At 44.3% G+C, this 17,992-nt stretch overlaps 2 protein-coding genes across 4 annotated transcripts in view; one reads left to right on the top strand and one right to left on the bottom strand.

The window, feature by feature from the left end:
- Ctf4 (Chromosome transmission fidelity 4) overlaps positions 1-5,538 on the bottom strand; it is a 39,622-nt gene extending 34,084 nt beyond the window's left edge. The window contains exons 1-3 of one of the 2 annotated variants that reach the window (XM_076210502.1): positions 5,441-5,538; positions 1,569-1,677; positions 886-1,037 (exon numbers count right to left, since the gene is read on the bottom strand). In XM_076210502.1, coding sequence (XP_076066617.1) covers positions 886-1,037; positions 1,569-1,677; positions 5,441-5,523 — 344 coding nt within the window. In that variant the 5' untranslated portion in view covers positions 5,524-5,538. Of the gene's footprint in view, positions 1-885; positions 1,038-1,568; positions 1,678-3,598; positions 3,793-5,440 lie in introns of those variants that run through there. The other variant, XM_076210504.1, reaches the window with a different exon arrangement.
- Positions 4,182-17,534, top strand: LOC143039988 (uncharacterized). Of its 2 annotated transcripts, none has more exons than XM_076210505.1 (2): positions 4,182-4,538; positions 13,767-17,534. In XM_076210505.1, exon 2 carries the CDS (start codon positions 14,036-14,038, stop codon positions 16,454-16,456), a length of 2,421 nt encoding a protein of 806 aa, XP_076066620.1. In that variant the 5' UTR covers positions 4,182-4,538; positions 13,767-14,035; the 3' UTR covers positions 16,457-17,534. The 2 variants fall into 2 exon arrangements, with proteins under 2 accessions (XP_076066620.1, XP_076066621.1); XM_076210506.1 differs by lacking the exon at positions 4,182-4,538 and adding an exon at positions 5,638-5,657.
- The last annotated feature ends 458 nt before the right edge of the window (positions 17,535-17,992 follow it).

Raw genomic sequence — 17,992 nt, 5'->3', positions numbered from 1 at the left:
TGCTAAGAAAATGACAGTGATGAATGAGGAAAATGGAGGAGAAATAAGGAAAAATGAGGTGATAGTAGTTATTAAAATGACGAGACCAGGTAAGGCACCTAGGTTAAATGGGTGTCATGCAGAGTGTCTAAAAAAGGGAGGTACAGTGATGGTTGACTGGCTGATGAGGTTGTTTAACCTCTTCAATACAAGTCAAATTCTTGCACACAGTATCAGATGCCTAATGCACAATGCATTACACTATTCTTGTCATAAAATATTAAGTCATGGCTGTATTACTTGTTCTCTTTCACTCTGAATAATAATAAACACAGAAAAAAAGGTCAAACCAGTTCAAGAATTTGGGGATCATTTAGCTACATACATATACCAAAGGCTTTTCCCCCCTAACAAGAGAGGTAGCCAAAAAACAAAGGCATAAAAACCACTCCCACATATTCCATACCCAACATACTCCACTCTCATCCATCCCCTTCCCTCCCTCTTATCTTGGCACCTCCTGGATGATGGGTCATCCCTGCATCTTGTCCACTGCCCTGGGTCAGAAGCAATGATGCAAGACACAGTACATCCACAGCAAGGCCACTTCATTTAACTTGCGAACCCCCTCTCCGTCCCCTCATGCAGAATGAGTAATACCAAGCAGGATGAAGACACCGTGGTGAGGTATAGAGGCTGCATCATCCCTCAGGGGGTCTCAGTGGAGTTCCATCTCAGCTGTGTCAATTATAGACATTCAAAAATACTATAATAATAATAAAAAAATAAATAAGTAAAGTGACCTGTATTAATTTCACAAAAAAGTGTTAATATATACACATCACCTGGTACTACCAAAACATGATATCAATGACAGTAAAAAGAAGCACAAAAGAAGGTAAATACCTCGCTCCAGCCACTACAGTCTTATTATCTGAGCTCACAATGATATGTGTGGCAGGGGCTGTGAAACGTGTGATGATGCCTGCTGGAGCACCCTCGTCCATGGTAAACGATTGCACCACATTTGTGTCTGTACTGACGAGCAACTCGCCATCCTACAAAGTAATGATCAATCAATTAATCTATCACCCCTGGTCTTTCTTTCAGAAGGCCTATGGTCTCCTGGGAACTGGCAACAGCCTTCAGTCGAGACCACAAGTCAATTAGAAATATTGTTTAAGTGACAAAGCACTATTATCTTCAACTAACTTAGGCAAATCCATTTTTCCTACCCTTAGACATGTTAATTCCTATTTTTTTAGATGAGAATTTGAGAAATTGGCAAACTATATTTATATTAATCTTGTAGTTATAATGAACTCTCAGGTGCACATTTGTGTACTGACATAAGAGCATAATACTAAAGGTGTACAATTCTTGACAACATGATCACAAGGTCCAACATCCAAGAAATTCTGATGCTATATTTCTTCAGTCATTTGAACACAATATGGAAAAAGTACCAAAATAACAACTGTTATCTTGTACTTTCAAAAGTTTCTTCTTAGTCCAGCTTTACCAAAACTTTCATATAATTTCAGGAGTACAACCTATAAGTTCTACTTGGTCGTATTGATGAACCATACCTTATAGGCTATAGCATGAGCACACTCTGTCAACTGATGTGTGGTGCAGTCATCGTCATCTAGGTCCTCCCATATCCGCACCTCTCCATCAACACCACATGTTATTATTCTGAAAAGACAAATATATATATGTACACATGCATATATTACAGAAATTACCTTTAACACACAAAATCATTTCAGCATACAGAATAAACTGCCAACAAATTTGTTTTGTCATACTATGCTGGCCATTTTGCAAATGTGCAAAATATAGGTACAGCAGCTGTACTCCAAATTTTCATGGCTCGGAGTATGGCAATGTTCTGAGCATGTGCAAATACAACATATGACCGATCATAATATCGAATATGGCATTGTGTCAGTTGTGGTATATTTGCTATAGTGATCAACTATTAACCTAACCCATCTAACCTAATCAAACCTATCTTATCTTACCACACAGCTAACAAGAATATTCTTGTTCATAGGTTTGAACTCCATTCTGCAACTCTTCAAATGAAACAAATTGGGAATTAACTTCAAAATTCACCTAGAGCGGTTCATCAGCTTCAGGCACTTTGAATTTCTAATTTGAGGTTGACAGAACCATGGAAGTGGAACTCAGTTCAATCATGCACAGAAGTGTGCCACACTCCTGACCATAAAAATTTGTAGTACAGCTGCCATACCTCTAACCAATTCATTTTGCAAAATGCAATAACATTCCTGTGATTTTGCCAAACTCTTAACCAATTCATTCAGTACATAAAAGATTCTATTATGGTAAATGTCAAGTGATATTCAGCTCAAGGGCAGCAATCAGGGCCTGAACAAAATCCTGAACAATAAAGACTCTATTCCCACTCAGGATGTCGCCCTTCAGGTAGTAGAGGTTTTGTTTTCATTGGCAATTGTCCATTAGGTCAAACATGTCCATGAGAACATTCGTGTCTCAGGATTGGATGAGGGTCAATGTCATACCATTCTATAAAGGAAGTGGGGTTGAATACTCAAGTTAAAGACCACTGTCAGTGACCACTATAACAGCTTGATTGAGTAAAATAATTGTAAAAGAGGGAGGGAGGGAGGGAGAGTAAGAGGAAATGAGTGGAAAAGAGAGGGAGAGAGATTAAGAGGAAATGAGTGGAAAAGAGAGGGAGGGAGAGTAAGAGGAAATGAGTGGAAAAGAGAGGGAGGGAGGCTGGAGAGAGGAAAGTACAAAGAGAAAAAGAGAGAGGAAGGGAGAGAAGAAAAAGGAGGGAGGGAGGGAAGGTGAGAGGAAAAGAGGGAGGGAGGGAGAGAGGAAAAGAAAGAGAGAGGGAGGGAGGGAGAGAGGAAAAGAGAGAGGGAGGGAGGAAAAGAGGAAGGGAGGGAGAATGGAAAAGAGAGCTGGGAGGGTGAGAGGAAAAGAGAGAGAGGGAGGGAGAAAAAGAGAGGAGGGAGTAAGAAGAGAGATATATGACCAGTTACATCAACAGAACAGGTGATGGCTGCAAAACTACAGTGGAATTATTATCATCATCATGTCTACAATAGCCACTATTTCTATTTATGAAGCCAATCATATTACACCAAAGTGTAATCACTGGAGCGGTAAAGGTTAAAAGGAGAAGGGTAACAGACTGGATTAAAAATCAAGTAATATCCATTCCTTTCAAATTGAGATTTGTCTCCATGCACAAAGCCAAAGGAATGCTACATAACTCTGATCTATAGAGTTATCACTGAAGCCCCTAAAATACTGACCTCATAAAGCTTATGCACTCACATGGACTATATCATGATAGGCCCTTCAGTTTAGAGGGCATACACTGGAGTCTAACAGAAACAGGGAAAGGGTAGCAAGGTGTAATAATTCCAACCTAGAAAAAATATACAGCTCCGACGAAAAATTATAACCTGAATTTAACACCAGAAAGTGCAGCGTGATGCACATAAAAATTAGGTGTTGCTACATTTAACATTATTTAGGTTAGAAAACTGCTGTCTTCCCTTACAGTTTTACCTATGAGTAAGACGGTAAGTGACAAGTCGTACGATATGCTTACTTTCCATCTGTCGAGTAGCAGATATCAGTAAAACCCTCAGGATGCGCATAGCGCGTTGGTCTCATTTTCTGTGGAGCCATGCCTAAAATTGAGTAACTCAAAACACCATAACTTTTGCGCAAAACGATTGTGTATGAAAATTCCACCTATTGTTGACACAATCAGACAGCTGACTTTGCGCGCCAATCTCTATATTTTTACGCGATCAAACGAACTTCTGAGCCACATATGGTCACAACAAAATAAATCAAAACAAGATATTTTTTCAAAATAGATTATTATCTCATAACAATTCTTAATAATTTAGACTTAAATAAAGACACTAATATTATTCAAACAACATATTTATGGACATGTATTGAAGAACTTTAGTGAAACACCCTTGACGTCAAAGAAACTAGCGCTAAGGAATACACTATATATATAAATTCGTACAGGCTTTAGAGGTATATGATTACTTTTTCAGAAGAAAAATAGTACAGATGTATTTATTGCATAACTCTCTCAATCATCAAGAAAGTATTGATACTTGTTTACAAAAATCTAATGGTGATGACGTCACAATCGTGAATGACCATTGGGAGGACATTTTCTCCCATTCATTTAGGTGTGTAACCATGGTTAGTAGAGGAGGACCAGGTTGAATGCTTGCGAGATCAGCTTATCGATATTCATTGTGGCTGAACGGCAGTGTATCGATATAGTCTCATCAAAGAGAAAGATTTAAGCTGTAAGATAACTAAGTGCAATGTGTCGGCATAAATAGTGACGAGAGGTGGTAGCTGAAAGGTGTGTGCTACGTGAAATCATACAATATGGCAGAAAGCCTATTATTTACATAGCAGTCGTTGTCTGAAACAAGTTTTCAGCTCGTCGAAAGAACATTAAGAGATGACATCAAGGAAAAACTGATTTACTAGCTGAAATCTGCAGAATACAAGTAAGTTGTTTGTGGATGAATAGGTCTCTTAAGACTTTTGTAGATGGCTAGGGTGTCAAAAATATTTTTCATACGTGCCCTAAGAATCAGGTATATTATGTACGAGTCTGATTGGTATAGCTAAATGCGTAGGACCGTTTACATGAAACAGATTAGATAATATGTAGAACCTTTGAAATATATATATATATTCATGAAACCATAGGTGTAGGTGGATAATTTGGTCATTTAATCAATGATTTATGGATGTTTTTTTCCCTACTGGAAATTGAACTAGGTTGAGATTATTATACAATTAATAATGTTTTGACTGCTGTAATCAAAAGAAGGTTATTCGTTTTGTGTTTCAGATAACATAAACCAAGAACAACTTTGTAATTGAATCATGAATGGCTACAATATCCTTTGATTTTCTGTCAGGAAAGACAAGTTTATTTAGCACCAGAGTTGCATTTCATGAATGAATATGATGTTCAACTACAATTTAAGGTCTTCAGTCCTTATTAATGTGTTCTTCCTGTCATTGAGAATCGTTGAAATCTGACAAGCCTAGATCTTTTCTTTTTTGTATTATATCGCTGTCATGATTAGATTTTTATGTCTATACTTCACTTTTAATTTCAAGTTTTTCATGAGAAATTTTTCAGATAGTATGGCATTATTTGTATGGTGTAATTTTGTTTATATAAGTTTTACTGTATTGTTTACTGTACTCTATCATGTAGAGGGGGAGTTAGTCAATTCAAGTAGGCATAAACTTGAGTAGGCATCATTTCAAGCAAGTGGTTATATTAGGTTATTCAACACACCAGCTTATAACCTAATTCCACGTACATTTGGTTATCATCCCTTATCAATATAATACCTACTTCACAACCTAAAAACTACTGATAGTATAGTACCTGGGGAGTTGATAACTGACGCCCACTCGAACTGCCACTCGCTTGAAATAACTAGTATTCTGTTGAGACAGTTGCAGTTTCATTGCTCAGACACAGATTCTTATCAGTGTTGCCTTGACTTCCACCTAAAAACCCACAGTCCCTTAGCTGATAGCACTGGTCTGCAGCCCTCTCCAAGTTCTCTTTAGGAACCTTGGAGTGTGTGCATTGTATTCATGTAAGACTATTTCTGTATTATTGGCTGAAAGTAGTAGGAGGGGAGCAGGTGCTGGTTGCCAGCCCTACTTGTATTTAAAGGTGAAGGAAGTGTATAAAGTTGATAGTGATTTTAGAACTAATCCAAAGACTAGATATTAGGACCTTGGGGTCCACACCTCCAAATAGAAGTGAGGGGGTTGATGGAGTTTGAAGAAGGTTGTCAAGAAGGTGATTCTCTCTAATGTCCTTCTTGAAGGATTATCTAGATTCTTAATTTTTGCATACAGCAATTGGTGCAGTTATCCAAGGCTTGGTGCTTCCATTGAATAAACCAGTACATGTATACTTGAGGTTTATCAAGAATGTTATGAATATGTGTATCTTTTGAATTTGTCCATTCTATACTTCAAGGCAGATGTTTTGGGGCAGTAGTAAAACATTGGGTTTTGTATGTGTTTTTCAGTACCAAAACCAGAGGTGGTTGTCTGCATGTCTGTCTCACAGAACAGACTAATGGTTCATCTGTTCTGTTATCCAGATGTCAACACGCATGTAGGGGTGCAAGTTTTGGGTGCTTGCATTCTGTCTCTGGAACTGGCTCAAGTTTTCTTAAATACATTCTGGTGTGTTTTCACACAAGAACTGACAGCTTCAAACATCTCCCCTTCTAGTCAAATGCTACTGGGAGCAGTTAAACATTTCCTTTGGAAGAGGCTTATAGGATGACTGTAGAACCATTGTAGTAATTGATTCATTGATTGTTCCCTAAGGCTGCGTTTATGCCAAGTGAATCAAATAGGTTCAATTCATGAAGAATCAACACTATTCATGAGTCATGTCTATTCTTTGTGAAATGAATCAATTAAATTTGCTTGGTGTAAATGCAGCTTAAATGGTATAATAACAGATTCCCATTTGGAGTGCAGACTGCATATTTCATTGAAGGACTTGTGACATCCCAACAAACCAAGTCACTCTGTATTCTGTTATTATGAACTTCTAATACTCTTCTGTTGTGTTACTTGCCTTAAAACCCTCTTTTACCACCTCTGTGAATTCTCTTTGGTTTACTATTGGCACCAAGGATAGAAGTGCTAGTTGTTGTTGACAAAATACTAAATCTCCAGTAACAGGTCCTTGTAATGTTTAGAATGTTCTTTTGCTGTTATGTCTTCTCATAAACTAGAGTTGGGATTGGCTAGTACCACTAAGTTACTAACTATTAACATATATGGTGAGACATGGTTGTAAGAAACATTGAATGTGTCGGTCCCATTCATATAAAAAAATTGGAAAATAGTTAAAACTATAATTTACATGATATCCTGCCAGTGAAACCAACCATGGATGCCTGGTTGTGGTGTTCCTACAAGATGGATGTTGAATAGAATCACCTTCCTACTGCCCATCTTCAAAACCTATCAACACTCATCTTCATCTAAAGGTGCAACCACAGAGAGCTGATACTCTGTCTTTCAACAGTGCCCAAGACCTCCATTGACTTGTATACCTGTTCACAAAAGTAGAGCTTACAATTTGTTCCCCACTTGCTGGCCAATAACATGGACAGACCCACATTAGTATAATACAACAATCCAAAGTTTCTTCCCAGATAGATCTCTGAGAGGCTTGAGACAGTTGCTGGCTACTGTAGAGCTGCTTGTTTAAATTGGTGAAATTCGAGGCAACAGTTGTTTTATTGTCACAAGTGGGCTTTGTTTCTCAAAAAAAGTATGCTTTGATTATGAGTATAATTGGTGAATATAAACTTAAAAACAGAACATTGATATAGTATAGATGACAAATATAAGTTGGTAAGCTAGTTCCACCAAAGAAGGAAGCATTGATAATTGATGGAAGGTAGAAAATAAACATGAAGTATCAAGACATCAATCCATCAGCTGTGTTCCACACATTACCATACTGCTTATGATGTATCTTTATTGCCATCTTGAGTGGAGTATAGGTTTCATGTCTTGATTCTTGCCCATTAACCTTGTCCCTTCTTTGGTGCTGGCCTTGTGATGTACTTTTTTTACATTCTGTATTGTCTTGATAGTTTTCTGCCAGTGGGTTCTAGAGCAAACTGATATTCCAGTTTTCATAGTACAAGTGTTTTTCGCAGAAAATCTTCAGTATCTTTCCATTCTCATTGTATATGGTATGTGAATTTGCAGGTGTTTAACATAAAGAACCAGAAATCTTTTATTTAGCCATTTTTCTCTGATCCTTTTCCCTTGTACCAGGTACCATTTTTACATTAGTTTGTCTTAATTGAATTTTAAGTCATTTTCATTTGCCCAGTTAGGAATTGTTAAAGTCTTATTCTGATATCTTAGAATTTTGTGAACCTGTTTCAAGTCCAAGATAAGAGGGAGGGTAGAGGGGAGTGGTGTATGTTGGGGATGGAATGGGTGGAAGTGGTTTTTATGCCTTTGTTTTTTTGCTACCTCCCTTGTAAGGGGGAAAAAGCCTTTAGTATATGCATGTATGTATGTTTCAAGTAATCTTTGAAGGATTGCGAAACATTGGAAATGGACAAATGTACAAAGAGGCCAGCAATGATTACTCGGTGGTAAATGAAACAATTCCAAAAGAAAAAGAAAGACCATTGAGTGTTGTGTTGTGCAGTGAGAGACATGGGTCAACAATGTTCATGAATGCCTCTAGGGAGAAGTGTGGATCATGATAAAATAAAACAAAACTTGAAATTTTTTTACTGGAATTAAGAAGCCAAATCAAAATTAATTTAAAGATGTGTCAACTTCAGAAAGGCAAAAAACAGCAGTTAAAGAAAAGTGAAGAGAATCGGGGTAGGAAAGGGAGGTATAAACAGAAAAAGACATTATTATAATGTGCAGGGTCAAATCACACAATTTTATGTGTATGCCTTAAATCAGCTAAATCTGTACACTTGTATATATACACTTATAAAATTACTTAAAGGTGGTGTTGAGTTGTAGATGATTTAGGAAATTGGAAAGATGATTCATGCATATCAAGTTTCTACACTAGTACTTCAACTTTAACCCTTGCATGCACTTCAAGATCTTAATCTCCCTTTGGTACTCTGAAACAACATATTACTCAGATTTATTAAGGCCTAAAGACCAACAACAGGTGGTGTTATGCGAGATGGATGTCAGAATCCTCTCCCTGTTGCCTGTCCTCAGCACCTTGATGCAACCCCAAGAGGCTGACACTCCTCAAACCAAGCCCAGGATCACTTTCTCAACTTTGTATTTCTTCTGTCTTTTCATAAAAGGAGAGCTAACAACTGACAGCTATTCCCAATTACTGCTGCTACTACTGTTATTATTATCATCATCATCATTATTATTGTGAGTTGGTGACAGCATTTTTTCCTTCTAAATCTTCTATCACAAACAAAACTTAACCAATAGAAAGTTTCTAAATTCTGTAGATGATTAATGTTATACATTATTCTTCCAGTAGCTGTATGGTCAATCATTTTACTCCAGTGTTGAACAAGTGGATTAGGACCACCTCCACAATAGTGTTGAAGTGGGTGGTGTAAAGTTTAGTGGTGGTGGGACTTGTGATGAGAGCCTGCACATGGTTGTTCTACAAGGCTGACATTGGAGTAGCATCCCCTTCCACTTATCTTGAGATTCCATCAGCACCCTCTGGAAGGTGCAGCCTCAGAGGCCTAGTACTTGTTCGCTGGACCAGACCCAAGATCTCTTATCAGCTATGATTAGCTTTCCTTTCCTATTTTTTTACGTAAGGATAGTTGACAGCTGGTGACTGCTCCCTTGCTTCTTGCCCTACCAGCTGGTAGGCCCACATTAAACCAACACATACAACATTTCTTTTCTTAGTGATCTATATGATGGCCTGAAGAGCATTGAGAGAAACTTGAGGGAACAATTGTTATTAATTAGCTACCGTCATGAGTACAGTTGATGATAGTGTTGGCAGTTGTGTACCCAACACTAATGTCCCTTCACCAGTATACCCAATGATATGTACGTTATCATGTATTATGCAGATGCTATACTTACCCTTTAGACTCCAGTGGACTGTTTGAATTTACATTTGAATAGTTTTAGTGTTGATCATTCGGCATTTCTATACATGTTATCTTGTAATATTGTTTTATTTTTTTCAACATAAAGTTCATTACTGCAGCATCATTTCGAAGTTTAATTATGTAAGTAGGATTATTGACAGGTATCAGGGCTTGGGTGAACCTACAATAACATTTGAGGTTTTAAATCTACATAAGAATGAAGGAGACTGCAAGAGACCATAAGGCCTACACTAGACAGCTCCATAATCTACAAATGCCTTCTTAAGCATTCTGGTCGATCTTGTTAAGCTGGTACCAGGTATACCCCATTTCGTGGAGTACCGAGTTGATCGTCATGGTTGGCGACCATGAGGAAGACCTCTTATATCTGGGGTCGACGCCATCGCTCACCATTTCGGACGTTGCAAAGATCGGTAACCCTGGAGTACCCATGTAAAGATCAGCTACACCACATATTAGCTTGTAAAGAGTAACAACCCTAGAAATGAGCTTGGAAATGTAAATCGCCCCCAACCTAACCTAATCATTCTCATAATGAACGTGTTAAGATCAGCCACTCCAATTATTCGCTTGTAAAGATAAACAACCCTCAGGGACTGCGGCTCTTTGCAACGCCCACCCTTTGTTTTCCTTACCGGTTTCCGTAACCTGGATTCGCTCTCGATTAGAGAAGGTCTGAAGCGGGGAGGGCGTTGTACAGGACCTGCAGTTCTGCTTTGCGGACCGGTAACCAGACTCCTCCACCCCCCCGGAACCGGAAGACGCTGCGGTGGGTCCCGGAGCTGCTGCTGCTGCTGTTGTTGACGACGTGACCGCCAACGGGAACCAAACGGTTATGTTGGCGGGAGACTGTCGTATTCGGGCCAGCTCGTCCTTGTTAGCTTATCGTCACAGGGGCCGTCGACACGGTACTTGCGTGTCGTGTCTCGGGGCCCAAGTTCCTCGTGTTTGAGGGATATGTGATATGCTGGGCAGGTGTTCGCCTGATTTACAATGAAAGGGTAGAGGTTTGGTGTTGTATGGATCATAAGCGCTCTCTAGTGTTCTGACACCTTGGGTGTTAGGTGTTTGCTGGTTTGCTTGGGTGGTAGGTGCTTGTGCTCTCTCTCTCTCTCTCTCTCTCTCTCACACACACACACGACACAGTGGTAGCGATCGCGGCCGCTACTACGGTGGTCCGGGTTCGAATCCCACCCAGGACTGAAATAATTTCAGTATCGGCGCTGCGAGTCGTTACTCCAATTCTCGTGGGCGGGGAGTTGGGTGTGTATGCGCGTGTAATGTCACAGCATTACCCATAGATCGGTCATATGAGCTCAGAGCTCTTCCGGGAGGCAAATAGCTGTCGATCACGAGTCCAACACGTGATCCAAGACCATGAATCACGCGCACACACACACACACACAAAATACATGAATTACAATCTAGATATAATTGGAAATCAAGGATATAGAGTAGGAAATGTACATGAATTCGACGCTAAGTTTGATCAGTTGGAGAGTATAAAACGGGACCTAACGAGTGTTACTCCTTTCCTGTATAATACAAGGTGAATACACACACACTACATGAATTCAAATGATAATTGGAAACCAAGGATCTAGAGTAGGAAATGTACATGAATACGAGGCTAAGTATGATCAATTGCAGAGTAGGAGACGGAACCCGACGAGCGTTGCCCCTTCCTTGTATAATACGCACGCACGCGCGCGCACACACCTGCGTTACCAGATGCTAAAGCTGCCCGAGTTGGTTGCGTGTTAAGTGTCAAGGGTTGGTGACGTTTGTCCTCCAGGCCGAAGTTAAGAGGTTCTACAGAGACCTTGCCGTTAGACATTTTTATTTATTTATTTATTTATTTATTTATTTTTCAGTGGCTGTAACTTTCCGTACGTGTACATGTTGAAAACGCGTGTAAGTGCTTGTGTGTATATTATGTGCGTGTATGCACGGGTCATAGTTGTGTTTGTGTGTTTACCTAAGTGTAGTATACAGAAAAGCTACGCTTGTGGAATAATTTTTTATTTTTCGATTGTTGTGCTTAGTTTTGGATTTCCTTCTTGTAGTTTGGATTGTATCAACTGCATATGTATTCTAGGAGTTGAAGTATCTTTATGGAAAAGGTCTATTTACCAGATTTTATCATACAGAAAAGGACCCGTGTGTGTGTTTATGCGCATGCGCAGTTCAGTGGAGGCTACAGAGGCAAATTGGTGAGTCACTAGGGGTGCCCTCACAGCTCTTGCGCAGTATGTTTATGCACTACGTGATGGATCATATTTCACTTTCCCTCTTTACTACTATTTTTTTTTATTTATACGTGTGAGTGTTAGAAGGTGAATGATGTAAAAAAGATATTACCCTCTGTGAAACTGGAAAGAATTTCAGTTGAAGAGATTTCAAGATCATACGACAGTGAGGCGACTTCTTATGCGTTCGAGTCTTCGCGGAATTAATTGGATCGGAATGTTAATGCGTTTCCAGTGTAATGGCAAGTTGTACAGTTAGACTATCGTGGGGGCAGAGATCGAATTTCAGCAGTGGTGGGCAGTTGCCCTGTAAGCTCTAATACTTCTACTCAAAAGTGACAGGTATTTCATTTTGGGAGAGTTGCTTTTTTCAGGGTATCAGAATTCACTGTTGGTTTATCTTTGGCGTCGTTCCTTGGAGGTGCCGTGACGTCACGAGTGGCAGCAGTACAAATTTTCAACTTTCTTCATGTCCCCACACAAGATGGCATGACTACTTGTCAGGTCCTTCCATTCTTTGTTTATCTAATTATCTGTCTTTGTATTTTGTTTTTGTACGAGTTTCCATTCTTCCCGTCCGGGTATCGTTTTGCTGAAATACTTGGTCGTCGTCTTCTTTTGTTGCGACGTTCATCTCTCGTGTGCGTGACGTCACGTCGGTTGCAAAAAAAAAAAAAACGTTGAAAAAAAAGTCCTATTGGTGATTGGAATTGTCTCCTGTGCACGTTCGAGGTAATGCGTGTCGCTGTGATTATTGTAACGCGTGACTGGCATTGGCGATGTGGGAAGGAGGAGGAGGAGAGGACGACGACGACGACGACTTCCTGCACGTCATGTCGTCTCTGGCAACTTCCATTTCTGCATCTCTGGTTTTAGTTTTCATCTTCTGCTTTATAAGTCGCTATTTTCCCCATTAATTTATTCGTTTATGTATTAACTATTTTTATTTATATTTGTTTTTTATATATGGTATTTTTAGTTCTTTTTACAAATGGGGGAGATGTCTGGTAAGGAAGGGGAAGTGCGTCGGAGAGGAGCTTCCTGTAGTGTCATTCAAGACCAAGAACAGTCCCGGCGGAGATCCTTGAAGGATCTTCGATGCTGCATTCCTCGAGTCACGTTTGATTACAGATCTCTTTCACTTCCTCTTCCTCCTCCCTCTTCTTCTGGTAGCCTACCCCTATAATATATAGTTGAAGTAAAGACATGGTCAGCTCTTCTGTAAGAGGTCATGGGATATATACATCTTTGGAGAGAGGGAGAGAGGCGGAAGCTGGCTTGCACCCAGAAGACCAAATGGAAGAACTAGATTAAGATGTATCAAGGCAGTGTTTACCTAAACCGGGTAAGATACCGAGTATGTGTAAGGGTCCACGCCATTTATGGTGTCCTTCACCTTCTTGACCTTCTAGTGTCATCGGAAGGTCGTGCTGGTATCCACTTGGTGTGTGTGGTAATTGCACCACTAATTAGTGTAGATGTGAGGTCACGTGATGTGGAGGTTCCCAGAACTGGCGAGGTGGAGGAAGGAAGGGTACTGGGGTCAAGGGTCGTTTTGTTTGCGAAGTAGTCTATTCTTGCCTAACCGGGCGTTCTTGTGGAGCCAAGATTTGTTCTTCCGTTTTTTGTTTTTTTTTTGTTTTTGTTTTTTTATGTGTATGTGAAGGTCTTCTTCATTTCATAAGACCCTTGTTCTAATGAAGGTGACCTTTGTAACGAGTTCACATGGACATATTCTCTCTTTACTGAGGACCATTGTGAAGGTCTTCTACCTAAGAGCGTCTGTTGTGGAGACACTGAAGATTCTGTTCTCTTCCTTTTCAGGGTCGCGCTGTGCAGGCGGCCTGCCGGAACAAGCCCACTCCCCTCCCCCGAGGCATCCCTCTCCCCTCCTCCTCCTCCTCTAGTGACAACCAGCATGGAGGTTTTCTTGTGACGTGGGACGACGTGACGCCACACTGTTTCTTCGGGACATGGCGCGCGTTGGGGAGCAGCTGGAGGCTACGGCAGCAGCAGCAGTAGCAGCAGCAGCTTCTGAAGTGGTCACGACGCTCCCCTGAGGGCCGGTGGTGGTGCCCCAAGGACGGGACGCCATGGGCCAGGTCATGAGTCGGTCTCCTATCGTACAAGAAGCACCTCTACTGCCACCGCCGCCGCCGCCGCCACCACAGCAGCAGCAGCCACCCCCGCCTCCGCCTCCGCCGCCGCCGCCGCACCCACAACAGCCCGTCTGCGCCGTCGCCACGACGCCCTACAGGCACCTCCGCCCGCAGCCGCCGCAGCCGCCCTACGGAAGACTGGCCGCCACGCCCTCGAAGGCATCCATGCAGCCCCATCAGCCGCAGCCTGCGCCGCCCCCGCCGCCGCCGCCCCTCGGCTTGGCCCTTGACGAGATGGACCCCCGCCATGGCCGCCCCGGCGGGAGTCACCATTTCCATCATTATCACCATCACCATTTGCACCATCATCACCATCTCCTCGCGGCTGCGGCTGCGGCTCCACCCGCCGCCACAGTCCCGATACCCGCAGCCGCCGTGACCTCGACGGGCGTCTGCGGTATCTGCGGCGACGAGCCCAACGAAGCTGGTCACAGCCACGCCCGCGAGGTGCACCCGCCGCCGCCGCCCACTTCCGCAGCCGCAGTGGTCGCGGCAGCGGCGGCGGCCATTGCTCCACCGCAACCTGGGAGCGCCTCATCTTCGCCGCGGTCCGGCAGGGAAATGCTTCACGGGCCCGCGAGGACCGGGTGCCTCTGTGGCGCCAGCCAGTACGGGAATGTCACCCTCCCTCCGGTGGGCGCCGGGCTATACGGCACCACCACCACGACCGCCGCTGCCGCGGCCGCATCGTCCTCGTCGTCGTCGCTCGTGGCGGCGGGTGCAGCAGCGACGACAAGCACCTCCACCCCGGTGTCCTCAAGCGACGCCATGAACGAGTACCTGGAAGGCGCTGGCGGGGAGACCGCCGGCGGGAGCAGCACAAGCACGGGCGTGGTGGTCACGCCCCCGCGCAGCGTCCTCCTCAGCCCGCCGCAGGACGTGGCGCCCAGCCTCGCCCCCCCGTCAGCAGGCTGCGGGCGCGGGTGCAGGTCGTGCGGGAACGCAGGGTCGTCCTCAGCCGCCGCAGCCCCCACCGCCCCCACCGCAGGGCACTGCGGCGCTTCGTGCCAGGTGAGCGTCCACGTCGAGGTCGAGTGTCTGGCACACAACGCTTCCTCCTCCTCGTCCTCGTCCTCCTCCTCGGGGCCCGCAGGGGTCGGGGGTGTTGACCAGAGGCAGCCGCGCCGAGCGCTAAGGACCATATCTTTCCCCAAGAGGCACAAACAGAAGGGCAAGTCATCCTCGAAGGACTTGGCCTCCAAGAAGAAGAAGAACCCCTGGACCTTGCGGCTGAACTGCAAGTTTAGGACGAGCAAGGCCGAGAACGAGGGCGCTGAATCGGGCGCCGTCGGGTGCGGGGCCTGCGTCTGCACCGGTTACCGGCGTGGGGAAGAGACCCTCCCGCGGGAGAGGCGGTCCTCGGGCCCCGAGGCCAACTCGGTCCCGTCCACGGCTGCCGCCTGCAGCTCTGTCATGGCAGGGTCTGGGCCCGCTGCCCTCAAGGCACCCGTCATCGATCTCTCCAAGTTCAACCCGGACATCTACCCGATCGAGGACTGCGAGGAGTGGGCTCGGCAAGAGCGGGCGCGGGAGATGGCTGAGGGCGTCGAGCCCCCGCCGGGCTTCACGCCCCAGCCGTTGCCCCTCGCCTACAATTCTGTCCTCGACCTGCATCTCCTCCTGGAGACGTCCCTCTGGCTCGTGCAGCAGCCAGGGGGTTCTGGGTCCGTGCCCGGGGCGGCTGCCGCTGCCGCAGCTGTGGCCAACGGAGGTGGGGCTGCCCTCGGGGGGTCTAGCTTGGCCGCGGGTTCCTCGGCGGCTCCGACCATCACGGAGGAGACACTCATTCACCAGTTCGGGCGCCTGGCGGCAGATGGGTCCCTCCTGCAGAGGACCGTCCACACGCAGGTGGACTACATCCACTGTCTGGTGCCGGACCTCCTCGACATCACCCGGTGCGGCTTCTACTGGGGAAAGATGGACCGTTACGAAGCCGAGCGCCTTCTGGACAACCGGCCCGAGGGCACCTTCCTCCTGAGGGACTCTGCGCAGGAGGAGTACCTCTTCTCCGTGTCCTTCCGGCGATATGGCCGGTCCCTGCACGCGCGCATTGAGCAGTGGAACCATAAGTTCAGCTTCGATTCCCACGACCCCGGGGTTTTCGCCTCGGATAAGGTTTGTGGTCTCATCGAGCACTACAAGGACCCCTCGTGCTGCATGTTCTTCGAGCCCATGCTGACCAACCCGCTCCACCGCACCTTCCCCTTCCCTCTGCAGCACCTCTGCCGCGCCGTCATCTGCTCGGCCACCACCTACGACGGCATCAACCATCTGCGGTTGCCTAAGGCTCTCAAGAACTACCTCAAGGAGTATCACTATAAACAGCGAGTGCGAGTGCGCCGGTTAGACCATTGAAGGACAAGAACCTTGGTGATAATAAGCGCCCCGTTCGCCCCTCCCCATCGCCCTGTTCTTCCTTGTTATATCTTCCTCCTCTTCCTCCCCTCCTGTCAAAGGAAATCAGACTGTTAAAGGAACAGTAGAGAAAATAAACAAACATACCGTGGTAGATCGAATGAAGGACTGGCTGCCTAAGAATGGTGCCGTGGTGGCGTGCAGGTTCCTCTCCCTGCCCTCCCGAGGGCGCCACGCCGAAGTCCCTGACGGTCAAAGAACCCCACCCCCGGGGGCACCGGGGGGAAGTGATGCAGTGAGACTCGACACATCGAGCCGCTTCTTGTTTAGTGCCAAGTCAATATTTAGTGCAAATCGAATGCATGGGACATCCGTTTTTCGTGCGTGCGTGTATGTGTGTGTGTGTGTGTGTGTTTGCGTGTGTACGCTCGTGGCGAAGGAGGCCGGGATCGTCCCTTCCCACCTGTTCCTCCTCCTCTTCCTCCTTTTCCTCCTTTTCCTCTTCCTCCTTTTCCTCTTCCTCTTCCTCCTCTTCCTCCTTTTCCTCCTCTTTGTCTTCGCCCTCCTCATCCTTTTCTATTTCCTCTGCTCTCCTCGTTCCTGGTCTTTCAAAATCCCAATCTTCGCCATGCATGCGTCTGTACTTGGGCATGCCCTCAGAGCAGCTGTGACTTCCTGCACAGCTGCAGGCAGAGGGTAAGGGGACGCGTCCTGCTGTATAGCTACCAGCCGTAACAGGTCGATCAAATGTTGAATCTTGAGCAAGAAAATGGAAAAGAGGTGTTTGTGGCTGATGTTTAATGTCCAGAACATGGAAGTGGAATGTGTTAACTATTGTATGGAACTGATTTATGGAATGCTGTTAAGGTAAACTGGGTTAGACATCATAGTGCCCCAGAGTTAACTAAAAGTCTTGTCCCTTTTCTATATATGGATCAAATGTATAGTCAATGAAGCCAAGAATGGAGTACATTGTACTAAACCGAAACGAGGTTTGATCGCACATTTATATTGTAATTATGAATCTGGATGTAATTATTGTACTATAATTATTTGCAAATAAAATGAGTTAAGTTGATACTGGGAGATTTGAGTACATTGTGACTACTTGGAAGTACCGGGATTCCGGTATTTTTTTTTTTTTTTTTTTTTTTTTTTTTTTTACGGACTGCGAATGTGCCAATTGCGTTGTCGCATTCGCAATAAAAAAAAATAAAATAAAAACGAAAAATATAAATTGCTCAAATGTTTCCCAATTTTTTTTTTTTTTTTTTTTTACGGACTGCGAATGTGCCAATTACGTTGTCGCATTCGCAATAACAAATAAAATAAAAACGAAAAATATAAATTGCTCAAATGTTTCCTAAGTCGACACCGAATGTTAAGCATGGATCTGCTAGTGCTTGAACGGCTGACCGACATTCCATGTTGTTCCAGGCCGTCGTCGTCGTCGTCCTCCTCCAGTAGGTCAAACGTAGGTCACCGTTGAGGTCAGTAAGTCGCCTCGGAAATACAGGAGAAAATACTTTAAAGGTT

Source organism: Oratosquilla oratoria, chromosome 27, assembly GCF_046742065.1.
Source record: "Oratosquilla oratoria isolate Oo_2021 chromosome 27, ASM4674206v1, whole genome shotgun sequence".
NCBI lineage: Eukaryota > Metazoa > Arthropoda > Malacostraca > Stomatopoda > Squillidae > Oratosquilla > Oratosquilla oratoria.
This window is presented reverse-complemented; position numbering and strand designations above follow the sequence as displayed.

Coding starts and splice junctions, on each gene's coding strand:
- LOC143039988 (XM_076210505.1), top strand. CDS start 14,036: ATGGGCCAGGTCATGAGTCGGTCTCCTATCGTACAAGAAGCACCTCTA.